At 34.6% G+C, this 21,179-nt stretch overlaps 1 protein-coding gene across 1 annotated transcript in view; it reads left to right on the plus strand.

Annotated features, from left to right (window-relative positions):
- Positions 1-21,179, plus strand: part of FMN2 (formin 2) — a 154,472-nt gene that overhangs the window by 118,258 nt on the left and 15,035 nt on the right. Inside the window, exons 16-17 of the mRNA XM_053938818.1 lie at positions 1,620-1,671; positions 17,726-17,875. Coding sequence (XP_053794793.1) covers positions 1,620-1,671; positions 17,726-17,875 — 202 coding nt within the window. The remainder of the gene's footprint in view (positions 1-1,619; positions 1,672-17,725; positions 17,876-21,179) is intronic.

Below are 21,179 nucleotides of genomic sequence, written 5' to 3' on the forward strand. Positions count from 1 at the left end.
CAAGATTCAAGTTGGTATTGAAACCTGTAATCATTCAGGATTCACGTGCTCTTCAATTTCCTTCAGAACATTTACCCATCTCTCCTTCAAGTTTTCTGTGGTTTGCTGGGATTTTTTTTCACTTTCAGGATAACAATGGTGGACCTCAAGTCTTCAAGTAATGATTACTAAATACAGTATTTCCTGCTGCAAATATCTGGGCACTAGTCAGCAGTGCTACTGCTCAGAAGACTACATGGTTACTAATAAAAAGCATTTGCAGCACTAGGCAAAGCTCTCTGGTCGTTGTTGTGACTGGGGAAAGTGTAAGGCAATTCCATTTGCATATCTTTGCTGCAGATTCCACATGCCTATTTGAGTGGATGCTTGTAAATTACTGTTGATTGAAACATTTTAACTGAATAATTGTGATTATCTTTGTATCCTAATTATGCCATTGCTTTGCTTTTTTTCAAATAATTAAAAAAAATTTTCAAAGGCAGTGTATCTATGATGCAGAAAAATAATTTTAATTAATTAATATTGTAGAGCTATGTAGGGAAAGTGAATAAAAAATAGCTGAAAGGTTTCTTCTTTTTTAGATTTCTATATGAATTTTATAGCACTGACATTTGTTACCAGGATAGTTCAGAGCCTTTTCATGTTTCAAAACTTTCTGACTCTTGGGGATTCTATAATTCTCCTTGCAAGCTAACAGTCCAGAAGTCTAGCAGACTGAAAAAAGAAACAAGTACCAAATTAAATGAGCTTTCTGATTAAGCACACAGACTTTAAATGAGATTTAACTTGTATTACCTGAATGACGGCATAAGTATAAATTTCACCTAAGCTCATGCTCAGAGCAGATGGACAATTGCTTTGCACACTGGTGATGCCTAAGTTAATGTGCACATTCTTGTAGATTTTTTAAGTGTTCTTTCAGTCATCTAAGTTAAGTGAAATATGCGCAAAAAAATTATGAGAGAACATGTGGCAAATAGAGAAATTTTCACCAGTGTGTGGGAAGGACAGTTCCTTATTGTAATTTCCTCCACATGATCACCAAATGCTAATATTCTTCGTATAAAACTGGTCATGTTTTCAATATGGGCCTGCTACAGCTCTAGTACTTCACTAACAGATGTGTGTACAGGGAGAGGGAAGAGTGCTCATTTGTAATTGCCACACAACTTGTACAAAAGCTGTAAGGCTGAATCCTTACTGCTCTTTGCTCAGCTTTTCCTCCTCTCAGTTGACAAGTTCCCATATTATTTGAGTTTTTGGAATCATTATTTAAGATCTGGCTTTAAGTCAATTTCATGACTTGGTTATTGTTTAGATTACTGGAAGATTTCTTTTTTTTTTTTTTCATTTTCAAGGCTTTGAGTTTTGGATTGGTTTCTTTTTGTGGTGGTGGTTTTGCATTTCTTTTTAATAGGGTTATCAAAATTTGTGTAGTTTTGTTTGTGTGGTTGTTTGTTGAATGGGGGGTTGGTTGCTTTTTTCTCATAATTGATCTACATGAGTATATCCTCATGTGGTTTATATATATTTTACACATGATATATGTAAAATTAAAATTATCCTCAAACATCTCTATCTTTCACCTCATTGCTAATTATTTTATTTTATTTTTACAGCCAAAATAGACCAAGAAAATGAAGAGAAAGCACTGGCAGAAGCACATAAAAGGTAAGAAAGAGCAGTGTAGTAAGACCTTTCTTTGAAAAATATGGGGTTTTTAGCAGTTGATGTATTGGTAGACAGCAGTACTGTGTTTCTGAGTGATACAGAAATGCACTCAGAAAGGAAAGTAATATTTACGTATTGTCAATTTTAATTTGACAATGAAGAAAGACTGAAATTCTTTAAAGAAATATTGTAAATACTCCTGTCTTTCAGAAAATGCATTAACCTTATGTAAAAACAAATTCAGTGTACACCATTTGAACTGAGAGAACACTGTTCATTCTACACCAGTATCATGGTGATTTGAGAGGTATTTCACATTCCCCAAACAAGTATTATTCATTAGGTACAATTTCCTGTGCTTATAAAATGTCCATTTTATTTAAAAAAATATTAAAGCCTTTTTTTAATAAACAAATGAGATGTATAATTAAGTATAACTTCCTTTGTAGAATTGCTAATAGATCTTGAAATACTTTTTTTTTGTGGCAAAAAGCAAAATACCTCATTAAATTTCATTATAGATGTCTGCAGTTGAGACAGTTTTCAAAACTAGGAACCTCACTGCATTGCACAACATGTGGTTTGTTCTGATTTTTTTTGAGACTTCTCCAGCAGCAGTGTTTAAATGGGAAAGATTTTTATCAGTCCCAGCAAGAGATCAAAATATGGCACACAGCATTTATAGCCCAAATTTAGAGAAACTCACAGTCTGTATTTGTTTTTCTTTTACTGAAAATAGCATTTTCTTTTTGTACTAGCTACAACTCTCACTTAATAACTACTAATGAATCTATCCATTATATATTCCCAGAATTATGAAGTTTCTCAATAGGATTCCTCTAGAAGTATGACTATAAACGTTTCTAGTTTTTACTAGGTTTGTCAGCCATTCTGTGGCCTCAACACCAAAATTTGCTACCTGCAGTAATGCCACAGGGCAGTTGATGTCTTTTCTGGTACAACGTCACATTTTTTCTCTATTCCCTTGGGCCATGTACTAAAGATAGTACCTGACAAAGAAGCCAAGAGGAGTGAGTGCCACAAGGACCTCCCTTCTTACTTGTAAGGAGATGGTAGGTGCTTGAGTGGCACATTGGTGGTGTGGAATCACAGTGGTGTGGAAAGAGAGTATAAGAGAATCAGAGAGCTGCTTTGAGCAGGTCTGAGCTGCCGTAAGTTTCATTATAGAATCACAGAATATTCTGAGTTGGAGGGGACTTGCAAGAATATCGAGTCCAACTCCTAAATGAATGGCCCATAGAGGGATCACACCCACGACCTTGGTGCTATTAGCACAATACTCTAACAAGCTGAGATAATATTAGGGTATTGCTTTGGCTTAGTATCATACCTCTTGCTCAAGTATATGAAAGGTATTCCTGACATTTCTTAGGTTTGTTTAGCTGCTCAGTTACATAAGTCTTATCTTTAAAATTTTCCTTCACAATAAAACTTTGAGAGAAAGCACTGTTAGGAGATTGTTGTGATCTCTAATTGCTCTTTTAAGGAAAATATTTGTCCTGTCAAAAGTGGATTTGAATACAAATCCAAAGGTGACAGAAATCTGACGACAGTGGAATCTTCAATCTGTTCAGAAATCTTGTGACTTATCACTATCTTTTCGTATCTAATTCACTTTCCCTTCTAATCTTTCTCCCTGACAAGACAGGAGCCATCATATCAAAAAGTTTGTATTGGTTTTATTAGCCTGATGGGGGAAGAAAGCAAATTGCTCCGGGATTTTTGTTCAGTTTGGTCTGCTTCTTCTGACTTTAATCCCTAATTCTTTCTTCTCCCAGCTTCTTTTACACAATTTGTAAAGAAGAAAATTCTGCTTCATTGCTCCTCCTTTCTGTGAATATCTAGCAACGATATTTTCTTTCTTCCTTCCACCTTTCCACTGAAATTCTTGATCAGATTAGTGATTTTTGTTAGAACACTGAAGACAACTTCATATACAGTTTTAGTATTATGTGTGATTATTTCAGTAAGATTTTTAATTGAGCTTGAAAAAAAAATGGATCCTTTTTAGCAGGAGTGGATAAAAAGATGATAGGAGCTTAAGAAGCTAAATAATAGATTAGTTGCATTTGACTAATCATAGGTAGACGGCAGTGCATAGGATGACAAGACAAGCAAGTAGTGCAAGGAAAAGTGATGGATTAGATGGAGCAAAGTTAATGTGATTAATGTGCTTGGATTTTCCTTGTTGAAGTGGATGACTTCAGCCTGTGTATAAGTTCATGTCTACTGCATGGAAGCATTTCTTTAGCTTTAATTAAAAACTATGGGGTTTTTATTATTATTATTACTATTATTTTATTTTGTATATTAATGGCGACAAACTAACAAAGTCCAAAAGAAAAACTCATGTAGCAATAACAAAAAATGTTTCTGAAATGAATAATGATTTGGGGAAAATGCAGCGATGTGTATTTTAAAAATGCTCAGTTGTGCAATAGATGAGCTGAAATGGCAAGTTAATCGTACACACAAAACGAAGACAATGAAAATGGAATGTCTGCTCCAGGGACTCCATAACAGTGTATAGCTGTTCATTTGTCACAAGTGAGAAAATGTTTAATCAGTTTTGAAATGATGTATTCCCTCTTTATTTATCGTGTTTAGTGACTTTAAGAGTGTCAGTATGTAAAGTGTTTATCCAAGGAATGGATTTCTGGCACATGGATAAAAATAAAAAGTGAAATGTTTAGCTCGCAATAGGCATATGTTCCAAGATGTCTCTGAGTAAGTATCCTGAGATGAGAAGAAAGCACACAGGTCTATGTTTATCTAGCTTACGCAGGCAGACAAGGAAGGCTCCAGCCTGGTATTAACACTGAAGTGACATGGAATGTCTTCACCAAACCCCAAACAATGACATCATTCCCTTAACAATATTGATAAAGTGTAATAAGAAAGAACCTGGCACTTTCCAATTAGATCCTCATTGCTAAATGCTTGAGAAACTGTGAAATACTTGTCAAGTTAAAGCAAAAAATCACTCATTTGGGGGGAGGTGAAAAAAGTAAAACAGAAAAGAGAGAGGAGGAGGGGAAAGAGATGCTTCTGTATTTTAGGAATTCTCAATTCAGTGTCCCTTTATTTTTTATTTTTTCTTCTGTTTTTATTTTTAAGTTTGAAATAATGTTCTCTGTCCCAAGATGTGTATTATAGATATGCTCTCTGTCCCAAGATTTGTATTATAGATATGCTCTCTGTCCCAAGATTTGTATTATAGATATGCTGTTTTGTGTATTTTCATTTACTTAGTGTTAAATATTTTTCATCTTTTCAGATATGATTTTACTTCAGCAGGAAAAAAAAAATTGAAGTATTATTGTTTCCAGGTATGCTTAATACAATTTCAGAATGAGATAGTATCCACATCAAGTAGGAACCAAGATTGCAACAAAATTATTGTCCAAATAATATGACAAGTGATATCTCATTTGCCGTGCTAGGATGAAAGGCAATAGCAACAGCAGAAATACCATTTTGCAGACTTATAATCAGAAATGAGTTAGTTAGTCCTCTTCTTGCACTTCATTTCTGAAGAACCCATAGCTAACCAACCTGACTGAAGTTACTGGAAACAGCATACAGTGAAGTTGAAGGTATTAATTCACTGCCTTGTTACTTCAACAGCTAAATAGCTCTAGAGGAGTAGTAGATAATTTTATTACTTTTTCTTATAATACCTCACCCAGTATTAAGTTCTCATCTCCTTAGAAGGCTTCTGGATTCACATCTTTTTAAAAAGCAAATAAACCCAGACTTGTAAGACTGATCTCTCTTCCACTGAAATAGTTAAGATGATCTTTTTTTACCCTTTATCTGCAAACATTTTTCTCTTCTTGGAATAACACCTTGGTTTCAAAAATTTAATTAAATATTTTTTTTTAATATCCAAGACAGTCAGATGATTTTCAATTTTTCCTGCTATCTCTCAGTCTAACAATGAAGCATTTGATTCTAAATTCAGTTCAGCAGCACTGAAAGTTGATCAGTTACTCATATTTCATAAAATTAACTCATATTCCACTCCTGTAAGAGACAATGTATGCTAGAAATTTTAAAGAATACTAAAGATCTTTTTCCTTTTTTAATTTTTTTTTTCAGTATTTCAGATAGTATAACCCTGCTCAAAGTGATAAGTCACTAAGTCAACAGTCCCACACACTGGTGGTTTAAAGCAGTTCACTTGTTTTTCCTGTTGATGCCTAACAAGACATGGAAAGACAAAAATTCCACTTGCTCTCCTGGCTTTCTGTACATAACTGATTTTTAAAAAATCGTAGAATTTAATTTTTTCCTTCAATAAATCTCTGTGTTATGAGAATATATATTTGTTTTATAAAAAGTCAAACAGAAGACTTTTTGCCTTTTGACGTAAGTATCCACTGGGGAATTTAGGATGTGTGTGGGTTAGTATAAAATGCTCATCTCTCTGTGTCTGGATATTTTTATTTGGTTTATTTTATAATTTTCTTCCATTACTTGCACATTCCAGTGATTTTTGGACTTCTAAGTGCTTTCTGAGTGCAGCCTCCCAGGCACCTCTTCTGTTTTCAGGACTTTTAATAATCCAGTTAGAAATGTATTGTTGCTTTCTTTTGCTGTAGCAACAAAATGACATTAATTTTGAAGAGAAATGTTTGCCTTTAAATTGCCTGCAAAAAGAAACCCCAGTATTCTTGACACAACACTCTTTGCAGACTTCTATTGACATCACTGAACATGAGAACTTGGGGAGGAACAAAGGTTTACACCTGCTTATGAGCTGACAAGTTGATGACATTTAGAGAAATAACAGACAGTATGGTACAATGGCACTGTTGAAAAGCAACACCTCGAAATGTAGCACCTAAATCTGGTAATCCTTTAAAACATTAAATGTTCCTCCCACCTCGCTACCCTCCACACAATGTTTTGGATTGTTTCCAAAAGTGAACTGTAAAGTTAAAGAGAAAATTGAGTTAATGATAGAAATAAACTGGTGAAAAGCTTAGAATGGAAGAGGTATGTAGTTTAAAAAAAAAACCAAACCAAAAAACAAACAAACAAAACAAAAAAAACCCAGAAGGAAGCTTCCAACTGAAAGGCAAGAATACGCTATTGGACTCTGTCTTTCACTACTCTTTGGCCATTCATCTATTGTTGGTTGCTTCACTGTTATGTCTGTTTCTCACTGTGTGGCTCCCAGCATGTAGACTGCAATCGCTAAGGGTAATACATTTCAGACCCTAGGTATACATTAGTTGGATCAGCAAAAAGTAAATACTTGCTGAGCAGAGGAAATGTGTATAGAACAAGCTTACAGACTGTTAAACAGTTTGGATCATTCTAGTTTAGTATCCTGTCTCTGACAAAATATCAGGACCATAGATATGCAGTAATGGAAACTTAGCCAGCAGTTTAGTTATGTCAGAAGGTCTCTTCTAAAATATGGGTAATTGGTCTTATCCGGGAAGATGAAGTCCTTGTCCTTTTCTAAAAATATTTGCCGAATGACACAAGTTCTTAACCATTTAGATGATTGATTTTTGCCTGTAAGAGCATTATCTTTTCTTTTAAATATTTTGGCCTACTTTCTTTGAAAAATAGTTTTATTTTATTGGTTTGAAATTAGTTGGCATTTAATGGCATTCAGTGCCAATAGGAACAAAAGTTAATGCAACTCCTTACAAGCTGGGGTACAATTCAGAGATCTGATATTCTGCAAAGTAAACTGATTTTTATGCAACTTACTGTAAAGTTCATGTAGAGGGTTTATTCTTAGCTCTTACAGTAAAAGATAAAGGACGTTAGTTTAAGTCACAACTACAGTTGCACAGCTAAATAGCATTGATAACAATTCAGCTAACACCCTGATAACAATATAGTTAAAATAACTTGGATTTGATCAACCCAAAACTAATGCTATGGCATCAGACTGAGGATTAAAAAAAGAGAAAATAATAGAAGAATCATGTAGCTAGTAAAATTAGTGGGAAAATAATACATGAATTAAAGTCTTTCAATGTGTCACATTTTGTTTGGCTTCCAGTTTAAGTTCAGCAGGTGGTTTCACTGAGTAGCCCTCAAAAATTCAAGATACTCCTCTTTAGCTGTTGCAGCTGAAGTAAAACGCTTGTGTGCATGTGTTTATGTGTGATTAGTTCCAATGCCTCTCCCTTGTGCATCAGCTTATGTTCAGCAGGACTTTTCTTTCATCATATTGTCTACTTGAGCTGTTTGGTTAGATTGTTTCCTAAGACCTTTATAGTCAGTGTTTGCATTTGAAAGGTCTGTGACTTAAATGTGGATAATGTGTCTCTTTTACTCTCTTATGCTGATTTGCCACTGGAGTTGTTCCTTTCTTTTCCTTGCTGCATGTTACGATTTACTTTAAGTATTACAATATTATGTTGCTGTTGTCATGTATATGCAAATAGAAAAGCAGAACGTCAGGGATGGGATTTAATTAGGTCACAACTGCTATGTTAACTCATCTGGGAACTATCCAGTAATAATCTGTACAATATAGGTCATTCCTTCCATAACAATTTCCAGCTGATGGAAGGCTGCCATCCACAAGCTGATCCAGGATATAGGGATTGCTTCAGCCTACTGCTGAAACTCCACTGTACTTCTCATATATGGAGATTAGGTGACTAGGAAAAAAAGCATTGTCTCTTTGCTCTTCCTTGGTTTGTTCCTCAGCCTCGTTGCCTTGTTTCTTGACTGCTTTAACAAGCTAGCTCAGAAACAGCTTCACTGGGCCAGATCCCTTCTGTACTATGTCTTAAATGAGGCCTTCTCGTGAAATAACTTCACCTGTTTCTTTTCTCAGCTGCTGCCTGAAAGATAGCTCTACTTTAATCAGTCTGTGGAGGAGGTAAAACTTCCTGCCTTCTCCTAAAGAAAATGACTGGGGCATGGTCACCCCAGACCAGAATCCCCATAAAAGCCTCCTTGGAAGGGATGGGAACAGCTCCTCCAGACATGAGATAGGTTTCTTTAGCCAAAGGAATATGGTTTTTCTAGCTTTGCTTGGATGTGTTACTATTGGTGATTCACAAATCCAAAGTTGATATGGTTATTTAATACAATATTTCTATTCATTTCAGTGGCTGCCACCTTTTCACCTTTTAGGCAGTCCTTTTAGAAAATGCTGCCTATTTTCTGTACTCATCTACACAAAGGTTCTTTCACTTCTATTAAGAGAATATATTGGGATAACTTGCGACTTGAACCTCAAGTGCTTAAAGTTTGAAAAATGCAAACAAAGACCTTTCCAACCTGACAGTTTATCAAGACAGATTCTGAAGTCTTTCAATTTCCTGTCATGGGATTTTTCCGTAATTGTCTTTAAGAATATGAAAGCTCCCATGAGCAGTTTTGTTTTCAGCAAAGGATCAATTTCTTCTATTCATAGTTGTGCTGGCCATGATGATATGAGTGGATGCATTTTAAGGAGAGAGCTCTTGCACACTGATTTAAGAATGGTCTCCAGAGCAACCACAAAGGGTTAAGGTGAAACTGCATCAAAATATCTTTAAAATGCTAGGATGATACCCAAGTATTTCAGGCCATTTTTATTCTATAAAGAATAAAAATTTCAAAGAATAGAAACTGAAACCTAAGTTTGACTTGAGCGCCATAATAGAAATTATGATTATGTAAAAAAAAAACCTGTACCTTCATTTCACTTGCTATATTTAGAGTGTGTTTTTGTCAATGCACATGTATAAAATTTTATCTATGCTGAATTATACTTTTAAAGATGAGTTAATCTTATGTGTACCTGAAATTTTGTAAAGCATGTGTGTGGTTTCCATCTAGATATCTAAATAATTTGCTCTAGATATAAGAAAAATTATTAGTCCATTATACAATTGCTATTATTTTCTTAGATAACCCTGACCATGCTTCTTCATGAATTTCAGTTACAGAACTGAGCCACACCATGACAGCAGGCAGATTACAAGGCTGAGGCTGCAATCAGTAAATTAAAAAACCATAATAAGCTTTTAACACAGTATTTAGTGCACAACAGTTCTGAACTACTTCCTTATGTACTTATAACCTTTTTCAGTAATAATGGTTGCTTAGAAGGCCTCCAGTGAACATGAGGAGTGTTAATATAAAGATCTGAAGTCAAGTTGGGCTTTCACATGAGGCTTTTAGCTGTTTCTGAGGCAGCAGCTTTTGTGTCAGACCACTGCGGTTGAAATTCATCTTACCACTGTATTCTGTGTCTAACAGCACCTTATTATTTCTTCAAGTTCAACCAGCCAAGGGTTATTTAATATGTTTGAAGCTCACATGTTTGTCTTTTTCAGAGAGAAAAATAGTTTTCTCTTGGATATGTTACTGGGCCTGACTCTCCAGTGCACAAAATTACATGGTATTGTTTTACTCATGCTTATATTGCCTGTGTCTAGCTTAGCACAGAGCTATATGTCTGGAGCAGCTTAGCTGGCAGGCATGGACATGATATCCATGCTAACATGAATTAAAAACATTAAAGTCCAATATAGAGAGCCTATACATTTTTATGCAAGGTACCCAGGTAACAGTTGGTTGCAGCTAACACCAGTGCATCTAGAGAACTTTAACTACTTCATGCCAAGGTTTTGGGAGAAAGTCTGAACTGATTTAAAATTGTCATTTTAAAATTCATGGGAAAAGCACATGCAACTTTAAAATGCTTTTGAAGAGTCACGCTAAAAAATGCTTGATTTTTAGATTGTTTTTTTTTTCTTGGAGTGGCCTGTTAGAATACAATATCAGAGGCAAAGACAAGACACAAAGTTCTGTTTCTAATGTATTGTCTCAATTCATATTTATTCTGAACAATATTCTTGAATGGAAATATGACCAATAATATTCACAGCAAAATTTAGGTTCACATAAACCTCAGTTACTGGGTGAGATGTAGCTGAAAAATGCTTTGCACGTGATATAATAAAGGTAGCAAAAATACCTCTAACCTACATTTCCTGATCTTTGATTTTCAAATGGTCAGAATCTGACTCAGTATATGCAGAATGGCTTTTTCAGCACAGTATTTTTTTTGTCACCAGAAAGGTTCAGTTTGCCAAAATAACTCACTCCTAGTAAAATTTAGCACCTATGCCACCTTGGATAAAAGATGGTATTACATCAGTGGCACGCTTGTTTTCATCAAAATAATGCTGAAAAACCTGGAATCAACCTAAACATATAGAGGGACTAGGTTGTAGCCTATTGTTTTAGAAATGAATGAGAATAAAAATACAATTTAAAAAAGAATTTAAAAAGTGAGGGAAGATCTTGCAGAATGGTTTTTAAATGTAGTATTAACCATGATCCCTGGTAGCCTAATGTTTACAGAAGATATAAGCAACAAGGATTGATTAGGCACATTTCATCATACCCAACCAATATATCTTAATCTGGACCTAATAAAAATATTTTCTAAAATAAAGATTTTTAAAGTCTCAGTGCTCACATTCAGCTTTCAACAAAAGTATAATTTAATTTAGTTATAGCCATTTTATTTTGCTGGGTTGCAACCTGCCATTATGAGGCACTTTGTTCCTGAAAGACAGGAATAAAGAAATTCTCTCCCATTGAATTAAATAAATAGAAGAGTCTGGAATAACACTTTAAATTGAGGTTGAAATAGGGTTTATTCACTGTTAACACATTGAGATCATCAGTCTTCCTAAAACTTTATTTTTCCCAAAATGTTTTAGTGCAAAGCTATAGTCCTAATACCTATTGAATTTAACAGTCTGTGTCACAGTATATGCTCTGTACTATGTAAAAGCATTCAGTTACATGGTCTGCTGCCATTAGTATAAACTATGGAAGTTCTGCATTCGTGTCACCAATAATTATGTACAACTGATAATATTGATCATTGTATATGATCACTAAAGTTGTAAAGCATTAGTGAAGTGGGAGGGAGGGTGTTAAATTTGACCTGTCAAAAGATAATTTTCTGTTCCTAATATTGGATGATTTTTGTTGAGCTTTTGTTGGGAAAAAGAAACATGGTGCTTCAAAGGTAGAGGGACTTTTTTGCTGTTACTGAAGCTGCTACTTTTCATATGGTTGAAGCAATAAGAAGCGTTTCTGTTTAATATGAATTTATAGGAGGCAAGGGACCAGGCATGAGGGAGATGACTTAGGATTCAAAACATTGCAGATGTTTGGCAGATTTTTTTTAGAGGGAAGAAAAAATCTTGAGACCTTTGTTTTCTAAGGAACAATATTACAAAATACATAGTTACACAATATAAATTGGCAAATGAAAGATGAGATTAATGATTCTGGAAGCTAAATTTAAGCTGGCATATATCAACTTTCTTTTTAATATAAGAAAGTTACTTTTCTTCCTTTATAAAAAGGGGGAAAAATAAAAGGACAAGAAATTTCTAACCAGCCTTCAGGTACTAGATACTTACTTATTTTTTACATTTTTTCACTTATAATTATGCAGAACAAGAGACTGCACTGAGGAGAGGAAATTATACATTTTTTTTTTAAAGCAAAGAAACAGTGAAGAAAATGATGTAAAGTTATAGTACAGAGAAGGACCCTCGACAAAATACATCAATAGAAAATTACACCCTTCATAGAATGCTGTGCATATAAAGTTTCCTAACAGTCTTGTGCTATCTTAATCATCAGGATGCTGGTTCTCTTTTATTTTACATATTTTGTGTGACCTTGTTGAACTGGTTGGTATTCTGTCTGAAGATTAACTCTTGCTTCAGATGTTGAATACAGTAAGAAAATAGATACAAAGCCTTGGTCTCTTCATAAAGCAAACCAAATACTAATACGATGATTCAAATGTTAAAAATATTGTCATATTGCTGAATAAAAAAGCCTACATCTTAAAAATTTAACATCAATTTACCAATCAAATTTTACATCACATTTTTTTCTCATAATTTGCAATTCATTTTTCCATCTGCTGAAGTAAACTGAAGATGTTGAGCAACAAAGGGATAGCACATAAAAATACAGAAAACATTCTAATTTTTAAACCCATGACATTGGTACTCAAATGACATCTTACCTGATCATGTAATTTCTTCAGCTCTCTCAGCCTACCATGGCACTCTGTTCTTTAACTCAGTGTTTGGTCAGTAATTGCCTTTTATTTTTATTTTTTAATTTTTTGGCTGGGTTTTGTTGTTGGAAGCAAATACTATTATCTATATATTGTACTCACCTTCTGTATGTGGACAACAATTCAGGATGAACACCGTGAACAGGCTTGCATGCACATCAACTCAGTTTGGCTTTAAATAAGACTCATGTCAGATTTAAAGTAGTAGGAGGCACATACAGTCTTTTCTTTCCCTTTTACCTTCTTTCTTTTGGTGGAATATGCTTAGTTAGAATCTTTATCTGTGAGTTTAATTGAACTAAAAGGTACTTTAGTAGTTTCAGCCTGATTTAGAGCTGCTTCTGAAACACAACTGCTTCACAAAAGTAACAAATTACACCATTTACACTAACTGTTTTTAATCACTAATGTATGTAAGTGATGCTTAGAGATTTATAAAGCCAAAAGAGAAAAGAATATCCATGTTTAAACTTCAACCAAAATACATAGTCTATTAAACAGAAGAATATGAAGAATATTAAGCAGAATAGAAACATTTTTTTCTGCTTTTAAATCCACATTGGAACAAATCTTCACCCTTGCAGGTGATTTAGTTTGCTGCGTGGGGAAACCAGATACATGTGTGTTTGTGTGTGGGTTCAGCATTTCTCAGAAAGGTCAGCCAGGGCGTGTCTGTACCTATGGTTGCTTTGCTATTTGTTTGGCCGAGGAAGCCTGATCAACTAATGCTGAGATGAAACTACTGCTGACTTAGTATTTATTGATTTGCTTTTGTTCACATTTATAAACCAGCCAATGCATCCCAGACTGCAGGCTTGAATTGGAATAATTGTCTGCAATTTTCTGCTAGCTGTTTTCAGAATAGAATGGGGGAAAAAGCTGAATAATCCATAGCTGCTCTTAAAATATTCCTAATGGATCAGATCTATTAGCTAGTATTGCTGTCAATGAGCCATTTGCAATGTGAATAGCTTCTTTTCTTTTTCATGTGATTAAATTTGCTTTGGCTGTTAATACATCCGTTCCTTTCTTCCCTCCAAATAGAAAAATCACTTTCATAGACTCATAGTTGTACTCAAGGGAGCACACATAAAGGTCCAGTGATTCATTCATCAAATTTCCACATTTGAGTAAGCAATTAGTTCAGACATCAGTCTGAAGTGATTTTTCTGAATTATCCAAACACTTGAACCAAAGACATTAGAAGACAAGAAAGGAAGAAGAGAAACTAACCATCTTTCCTGATCTTATTTCCTTCCTTACTTGTCAGGGATGAGCAACTCTTCCATTGTTTTGAGAAAGATGATGTTGTTTAATTTTCCTCCAGGGCCAACATGAAGGATAGGATACACAGTCTGAAATCTGTTTAAAGATTTCTGGCTTTTGCCATGTCAGGGTGAGACGATAGTGTGAACAACACTGTCTTATTTTTAATCATGCTTGAAAAGTCAGGCTGTTAGAAGAAAAGGCAGTGACCTCCTTTACCTCTTTTAATCCCTAAGTTGCATGCTCTTCTTTCCCTCTTCCATGACTCAAGATCTTCTCTAATGCACATTCTTTTCCTTTAAGACCCTCAGAAAGAGTATGTGTAAGTATGAACCTTTTCACTTGAGAACTGGACACTAAACAACCTTTGCAATACTTGTTTCAAAATAAATGTTTAACTTTGCAGATAGGTGAAATGAAATTGAAACAGGTCAGATGATTTTCCCAAGGCTGTATGATGCAGAAATTAGTTTGAGTATAGGAACAAAAGGCTTTTGAGAACTAGTCCCTTATTTGATTCAAAATATCTATGTCATGCACAGTTAGGAATAGTAACAATGATATTTGCAGATATTTTGTTTCAAAATCTGCTAAAGAATTAAAAGGAAAATTTGAATGGCTTGTCCCAGAGCAAAGACCAGAGATATTGAAGATATTTTCTGCCTGGCTGAAGTCTGAATTGATTGTATATAGTCTTGGGGCTATGGCAATATCATCCAAATATCTCTTTGTATTTAAAATGCATGTCCCTTCCTGGAATCAGCCTTGAGATATGTCTAGTATGACATATGTAAGCATTTCCAAATCAGATATTCAAAGACTATGGCAACAAAGAGGATTTATTGCTGTCCATGTTTTATTATTTGATGCATTTGGATTGGCTTTATTTGCTTTGTCTTTCATGTGTGAAATATGCCATTTTGTCTACAAAAATGACAGCATCAAATGTATAGCAAGCAGGTTTCCATATGTCTTCTAAATGAACTCTAAGAGACTTTAATGCTAAAGAAGGGTAGACCTCTCTGGTTGGAAAAAAAACATGGCAACTGTCTTGACTGTTTGATCTGCGTGTATAGAAAAAAATATTTGATTTGTGGAGATTTACACCCTGAAGTATTACTGTGTTGCAGCTGATGTCTTGTGCATTGTTAATGGGCATTAGAAAGGTGTGACGTACTAACAATGACAACCTGCTATGCTGCTGCTGTTTCACATTTCACAGACAGCTAATTTTCCTTACCTCCCAGACTAACTGCTAGGGAGTCAAGCAACCTGTATGAGTATTTCTCTGCTTTCTATAAACCTAGTAATTATGTTACAGCTGTTAGACACAGCTGTATGAATGTGTAAGTTTACAATGGTTATACAAGTAGTCCTCAGGGAGGTTTTCAGTCGTCAGGGAAGAAACACTGGTTATCTCTTCCTGCTCTCAGAGGATAGTTGGAATAATTGAAAAGCAGTGGAAGTCTTTGCATCTCTAATAGATGTTAGTGCTCTTTATCTATTTTTTTTTTTAATTGAGCATTCCCTTATACAGTATGAATTTCATTTTGTTTGGCTTGCTGTTTCTTGGGATGTTTTCTTGTGATAGAATTCTGGCTCATTTTCTCATCTATTAAAGCATTACTTGGGATGGCCATTCACTGTCAAATTCTTTCCTCATCATTGTCATTTGCAAAATGTTTTGAAGATATGTTTCTTGAAGCAAGGTTTCTTATATGAAAATCTTTCTCTGTTTTGTAAATCATTAATGGACTCCATTCAGAGAGCTTCTTAAAAAATAAGTGACTCTGCTGATGCCTCAAGATTTTTCTCTTGTTCTTTATTCCTTGCTTTCCTCCAAAAATATTGTCAGCACATTCTGAAAATTCAAATGAGCCTTTGATATGACTTCCCCACTAGCCAGTTGCAGAGCTGTAAGTCTGGGGGAAGAGACTGGGAGAAAAAAAATACCTCCCTGATAACATCTGCAGTCTTGCAAAAAGTTGAAAATATGTGACAATAGGAAGAAGTTTAAAACAGTGCAGCTGACTGCAGTGTCAGGGATGTACTTTATGAATGATTCTGTGGAATCAGAGGATAGATGGATACCTTTCCCAGTATAAAACTGTGGGAAAATATAAGTAAGTAAAATGAAGTATTTTAATCAGTAGTGTTAATCATTAATAAATATTTTTTTAAAAATACCCAAACCAAACCTACAACAAAACCCAGCCAAAAAAAATTAAAAAATAAAAATAAAAGGCAATTACTGACCAAACACTGAGTTAAAGAACAGAGTGCCATGGTAGGCTGAGAGAGCTGAAGAAATTACATGATCAGGTAAGATGTCATTTGAGTACCAATGTCATGGGTTTAAAAATTAGAATGTTTTCTGTATTTTTATGTGCTATCCCTTTGTTGCTCAACATCTTCAGTTTACTTCAGCAGATGGAAAAATGAATTGCAAATTATGAGAAAAAAATGTGATGTAAAATTTGATTGGTAAATTGATGTTAAATTTTTAAGATGTAGGCTTTTTTATTCAGCAATATGACAATATATGTAGATGCTTATTTTTCAGGTTGGACAAAACAACTGGAATATTCGTGTTTGAGAATTAGGGTAAACATTTTCTTGCAGAATTTGTGAAAGTGACCCTTCTGAATGGTTGACTCTTTGTATGTTATTTTCACCATCGTAACCCATGAATGAAGATATAACTTCTGTGACTAAAATTACATTTCCATCCATTTAACTGGAATTGGATTTTCCCCCACAATTAAAGTATTAAAACCCTGATGTATGATTCAGGGAAAATTATCATAGGAGTCAATGAGTAGTAATAGATCAGTGAGCAAAGCACCTACAATTGTATTTCAACTGAGAATTTTCTATTGCATTTTTCATAAAATAAGTGATTACCCAGTGGCTTGCATGTTTAGCTTCAGATCAGGAAAACATTCTTAAAATCTCCAGTATTTACAAAACTTATAATGAAAAAAACAAAATGGAATAATAGTTAATCAAGCAATATTTTAAAAAATAATTATTCCATACCTTCCTGTAACATTCCTGAAATAAAAAAGAAGCAGTTCAAACTCAGAAATACATTAAATTTTAGTTGCAGTCACAGTCCTCACTCAGTGTGGGAAATGGGCACCGGTTTTCTAGCACAGCTGCTCCTCAGCCAAATTTTCTGTTGCATCATTTCTTGTTTAGTACAAAGCAGGTTTGAGTTTTAATATTTCTGTTTAGTCTCCAGCCTAAGCTATTGTGTTGTAGCACAGACCTAGCAGAACTTGAAGAAGTTTATTTACAGTCCTTTATGGGCTTTGACTCTGTGTTTTGAAAAAGGGCTTTAAACACAACAGGAAAGCAGTATATGTGTGGGTGTGGATATCTGGATTTTCAGGGCTGTGGACAGTGTGTTGATTTTAGCTTTTCAAATGGAAAATACTTTGGTCAAAACTAGAAACTGTGATAAATCCCAGATCCCAACTTTACTGAAGAATCATCTTACATTGTGTACCTACTCATATGTGAAGAGCTCAGAACTGTTAAGTTTTTCTATTCTTTTATTTTAGATCTGCTACCAAGAATAATTAAATACTATTTCAGTGTCAAGTACAAAAAAAAAAAAAAAAATACATCAGTAGGTACTGAAGCATTTGCTATTTCTGCTTTCTTTGACAGCTTTTTGGAAACTACAGCCTATTTCTGTATGAAACCAAAAATGGGTGAGAAGGAGGTGTCCCCACATTCTTTCTTCAGTATTTGGCATGAATTCAGTTCTGACTTCAAAGACTTCTGGAAGAAGGAAAACAAACTTATTCTTCAAGAAAGGTACATTTGTTTGTTTGTTCAAAGGCTTTTCTCAAAGAATGTTATTGGGAGCAATCGCACAGAAACCAGTCAGCCACACTTCATTAGCACACAACCTATTGAATGCCTTTTGGAGTTTCCTCAGGTTTTGTTTTTTTAACAGATCATGACACCCACCCTCACCACCCCCAACCCCCTAGTCATCCTAATTTTTGAATGGAATTTTAATGCCAGTTTGTACTAAAGTTTTTTGGGTCCATTACCAGAACCGTGTTTTTGGCAGAGCATGTAACTACTATGATACTATTGAATCCAAGCAATGGAAGACTTGTTTAAGGCCTTAAAGTTGATTAAAGATTTTCATTAGCATATTTAGTCAAAGAAAAGTCAAGGCATTAAGACATAGCACGTTGTAAATATTTCTTTGACTATGTTGGGAAAAAGGAGGACAGAAGAATAAGTCAATTAACCCTTTGTTTAAAAAAGACTCAGACTGAGTCGTATTGCAAATCACAGCCTGGGTGATGGGGTACACAAGAGCAAGCATGGTATAATATGGCATAAAGAAATGAGACAGTAGCTTTGAAAATCAGCCAAGGTGTCTGATCCATGTTTTAGAACATTTACGAAGTCTCAAGTCGTCTGCATGAGGATAATCCATGGTGGTCACCCTTTGTCTGTAAAAATTATGCCAAGAATTAATCTGTTGTTTAAAAAGTAATAAATGTCATATAAGGAAAAATTAAACATATGCAAACATGTAAATTCTAAACATTATTATATAATCCTACAACTCTTAGCAGCTTGAGTTGAAGCTACATCTGAGTGTAAACACTGGTGAGATTGAAGCTTTAGATTCATTAAATTATTGACATCAGCCTGTTATTAGGTAATTTGACAAGAACAGGCCCTTTTTTCAAGTGTACTCGTCCTATGTAATTGTCACAGACATGTGACTACTGGTTTAGAAAGTTACTGAAAACTTCCCTGAGGCACCTATATAGTCAATGTCGTGTATACCATATATATTTGCTGGAAGTGGGTACATTTTGGAACAAGAAGTCTCACAGTGAAAAAACCTGGATTCTGCTACTAAAGCAAGAGCATGGTACAAATGTTAACACAGCACAGCAGATCTCTGGTGATCTCGTTCATATTACTGACTGTCTGAATTAATTTTTTGTAATTAAGTGTATCTCTTTGAAACTGATTTAACTGACAGTTAAATAATATATTTTATTTGATACAGGGATTTAGCTGCCTAGTTAATACAGGTTAATTTAGTCTTGTATATTTTATAGAAAAAGGATTTAAGCAAAATGTCCTTTTATTTCAAAATACTACGCTATTTTTCTTTAAAAAAATCCAAAAATCCTCCAGAGGTTTCTCACAGGAAAATAGTTTTCTTTAAAAGACATTAACTAAATTAGCACAAAGCTTCTTCCTCCTTAAACATCTAAAGCTTAAGAGAAGAATAGGACTGAGATACAATCATTTGACCCTCTTTGAGTTCAGTGTATGTGTATATTAAGAAGATGTGTTGAAGCAGCAGAGAAAAAAGCTGTCTGCTAGCCTGTCCCTTCTAGGGCAAGGATGGTTTTAGCCTGAAAATAACTGAACACGAATAACCTACAAAATGGCTGCAGGGGCAAGATGTAACAGGGAAGGGAAAGGGCAGTGAGAAGGACCTACAGTAGGAAAAGAAACTGGGAGATCCCTTGGAAGAACAGCAGAGGGACTGTTGCTCAAACGTAGATTTGGAGCTGGTGGGTTGAAGGAGCCTTTCCCAGGGGGACAGACAGGACTGTGTAACTTCAGTCCAGGAAGTCACTGAAATTAAGACTAAAAATAATACATCCTGAAAGTCACAAGTAGATTTTTGGTTTGTATTTTACCTTTTCCTTGCCTCATCAAGTTTAAATCTTCTGCTGTATTTCACTTGTTCAGGTGGGGCAGGGTTTAGACTTTGGCAACTCTTGATGTCAGGTTGCGCTCAACTCTCAGATCTTTGGTACAGTGCTGCTGTGTCAGGTCTGGCAAAGTCAAGCTCTCTTCATTGCATTTTAGGAATTAGAATGTTTTGGCCAAATTAGCAGTAAGAGTAACAGTTTTTCAAGTAAGATTTTCCTGAAAATTAAGAATCTTCCTTGGTTAAACAACTGTCTTACCAAAGCCTTTGCACAGAAAATACCTTTGCTCCAATCATAGTTCAGCCTGATATCTGAAGTTGTCTGTTAGGCTTTTTTTCTTGATTTCACATTTTCGTCTCTCTTAATAAAAGACAAGATGGTGTGCTATGAAGGTGTCTTGGTATTGAGAAATCAAAGGATAAAAATCTAAATGGAAAAATATATATTGCCCAGAGGTGTAAGAATGTACATCATGATAGTTTTCAAAATCTCAGCCTAGATCAAGAGATCTGTAGGTGACAAAAGTCTGAAAACTGTTTATTGCCATTAAAATATAAATAATTATTTCAAGAAAGTAGATTTTCCCCTTTAGATAATGTTCTTGAAATTTTTTCTGCTGATAAATTTGAGGAGCAGGCTAAAACATTAATGATGAGAGAAACTTTCTGTAATTGTTCGTTGGCAGCAAAATCCAGTGACAGATATGGTGAGGCATTTTCAAAGACTGTGGTACGCCACCTTGGTGAGCTATTGACCAGGTTTCTGCCTCATGAAACATACTTTATTTGCAATAATTATTTATAAAATATATTGCTTTATTGCCTTGTCTTTTTTAGCTTGATCATCTTTATCAATCCCTGGTTGCTTTGGGTTTTCTAGAATATTTTGTACCCCAGTTTCCATATGGCCTGCTAATAGAGGCTGTTCCTTATTTAGTCTCTGCAAATATGTGTCTTACTCCTTTACAATAATTTAACCAAAGGATTTTCATAGATGGTATTTCCAAAGGTGGTACTATATTTTGTTAGTGATAGGTTAAGCGTGTATGTCCTAACAAAAGCAGTCAGACGGTTCTTATTTTAAACACTTTTCACTTGGCATTTCAACTTGCATATTGGTTTGCCAGGCATTTATATGCAAAAGTTAAACATTGAAGTGTCAGACTTTGTATTTCCTTAAGAGAAGATGAGAAAAGAAAAATGGTGCAAAGTTAAAAACAATTTTAACAAATTAAATAAACAATTAACAATTTAACTATTTTAACAAACAATTTTCTGAAGTTTTCTACTGCTTTCACTGTTCTCTCACTTGAAGTAAAGCAGAACTGGAAAATACCATCTGTAGGGAAAATTATACATGATAAACTTTTAAGTAGAAATAAAAAGAAAAATGCACCTGAAAATTACAGTAAAAGC

Source organism: Vidua chalybeata, chromosome 3 (genome assembly GCF_026979565.1).
Source record: "Vidua chalybeata isolate OUT-0048 chromosome 3, bVidCha1 merged haplotype, whole genome shotgun sequence".
Taxonomy (NCBI): domain Eukaryota; kingdom Metazoa; phylum Chordata; class Aves; order Passeriformes; family Viduidae; genus Vidua; species Vidua chalybeata.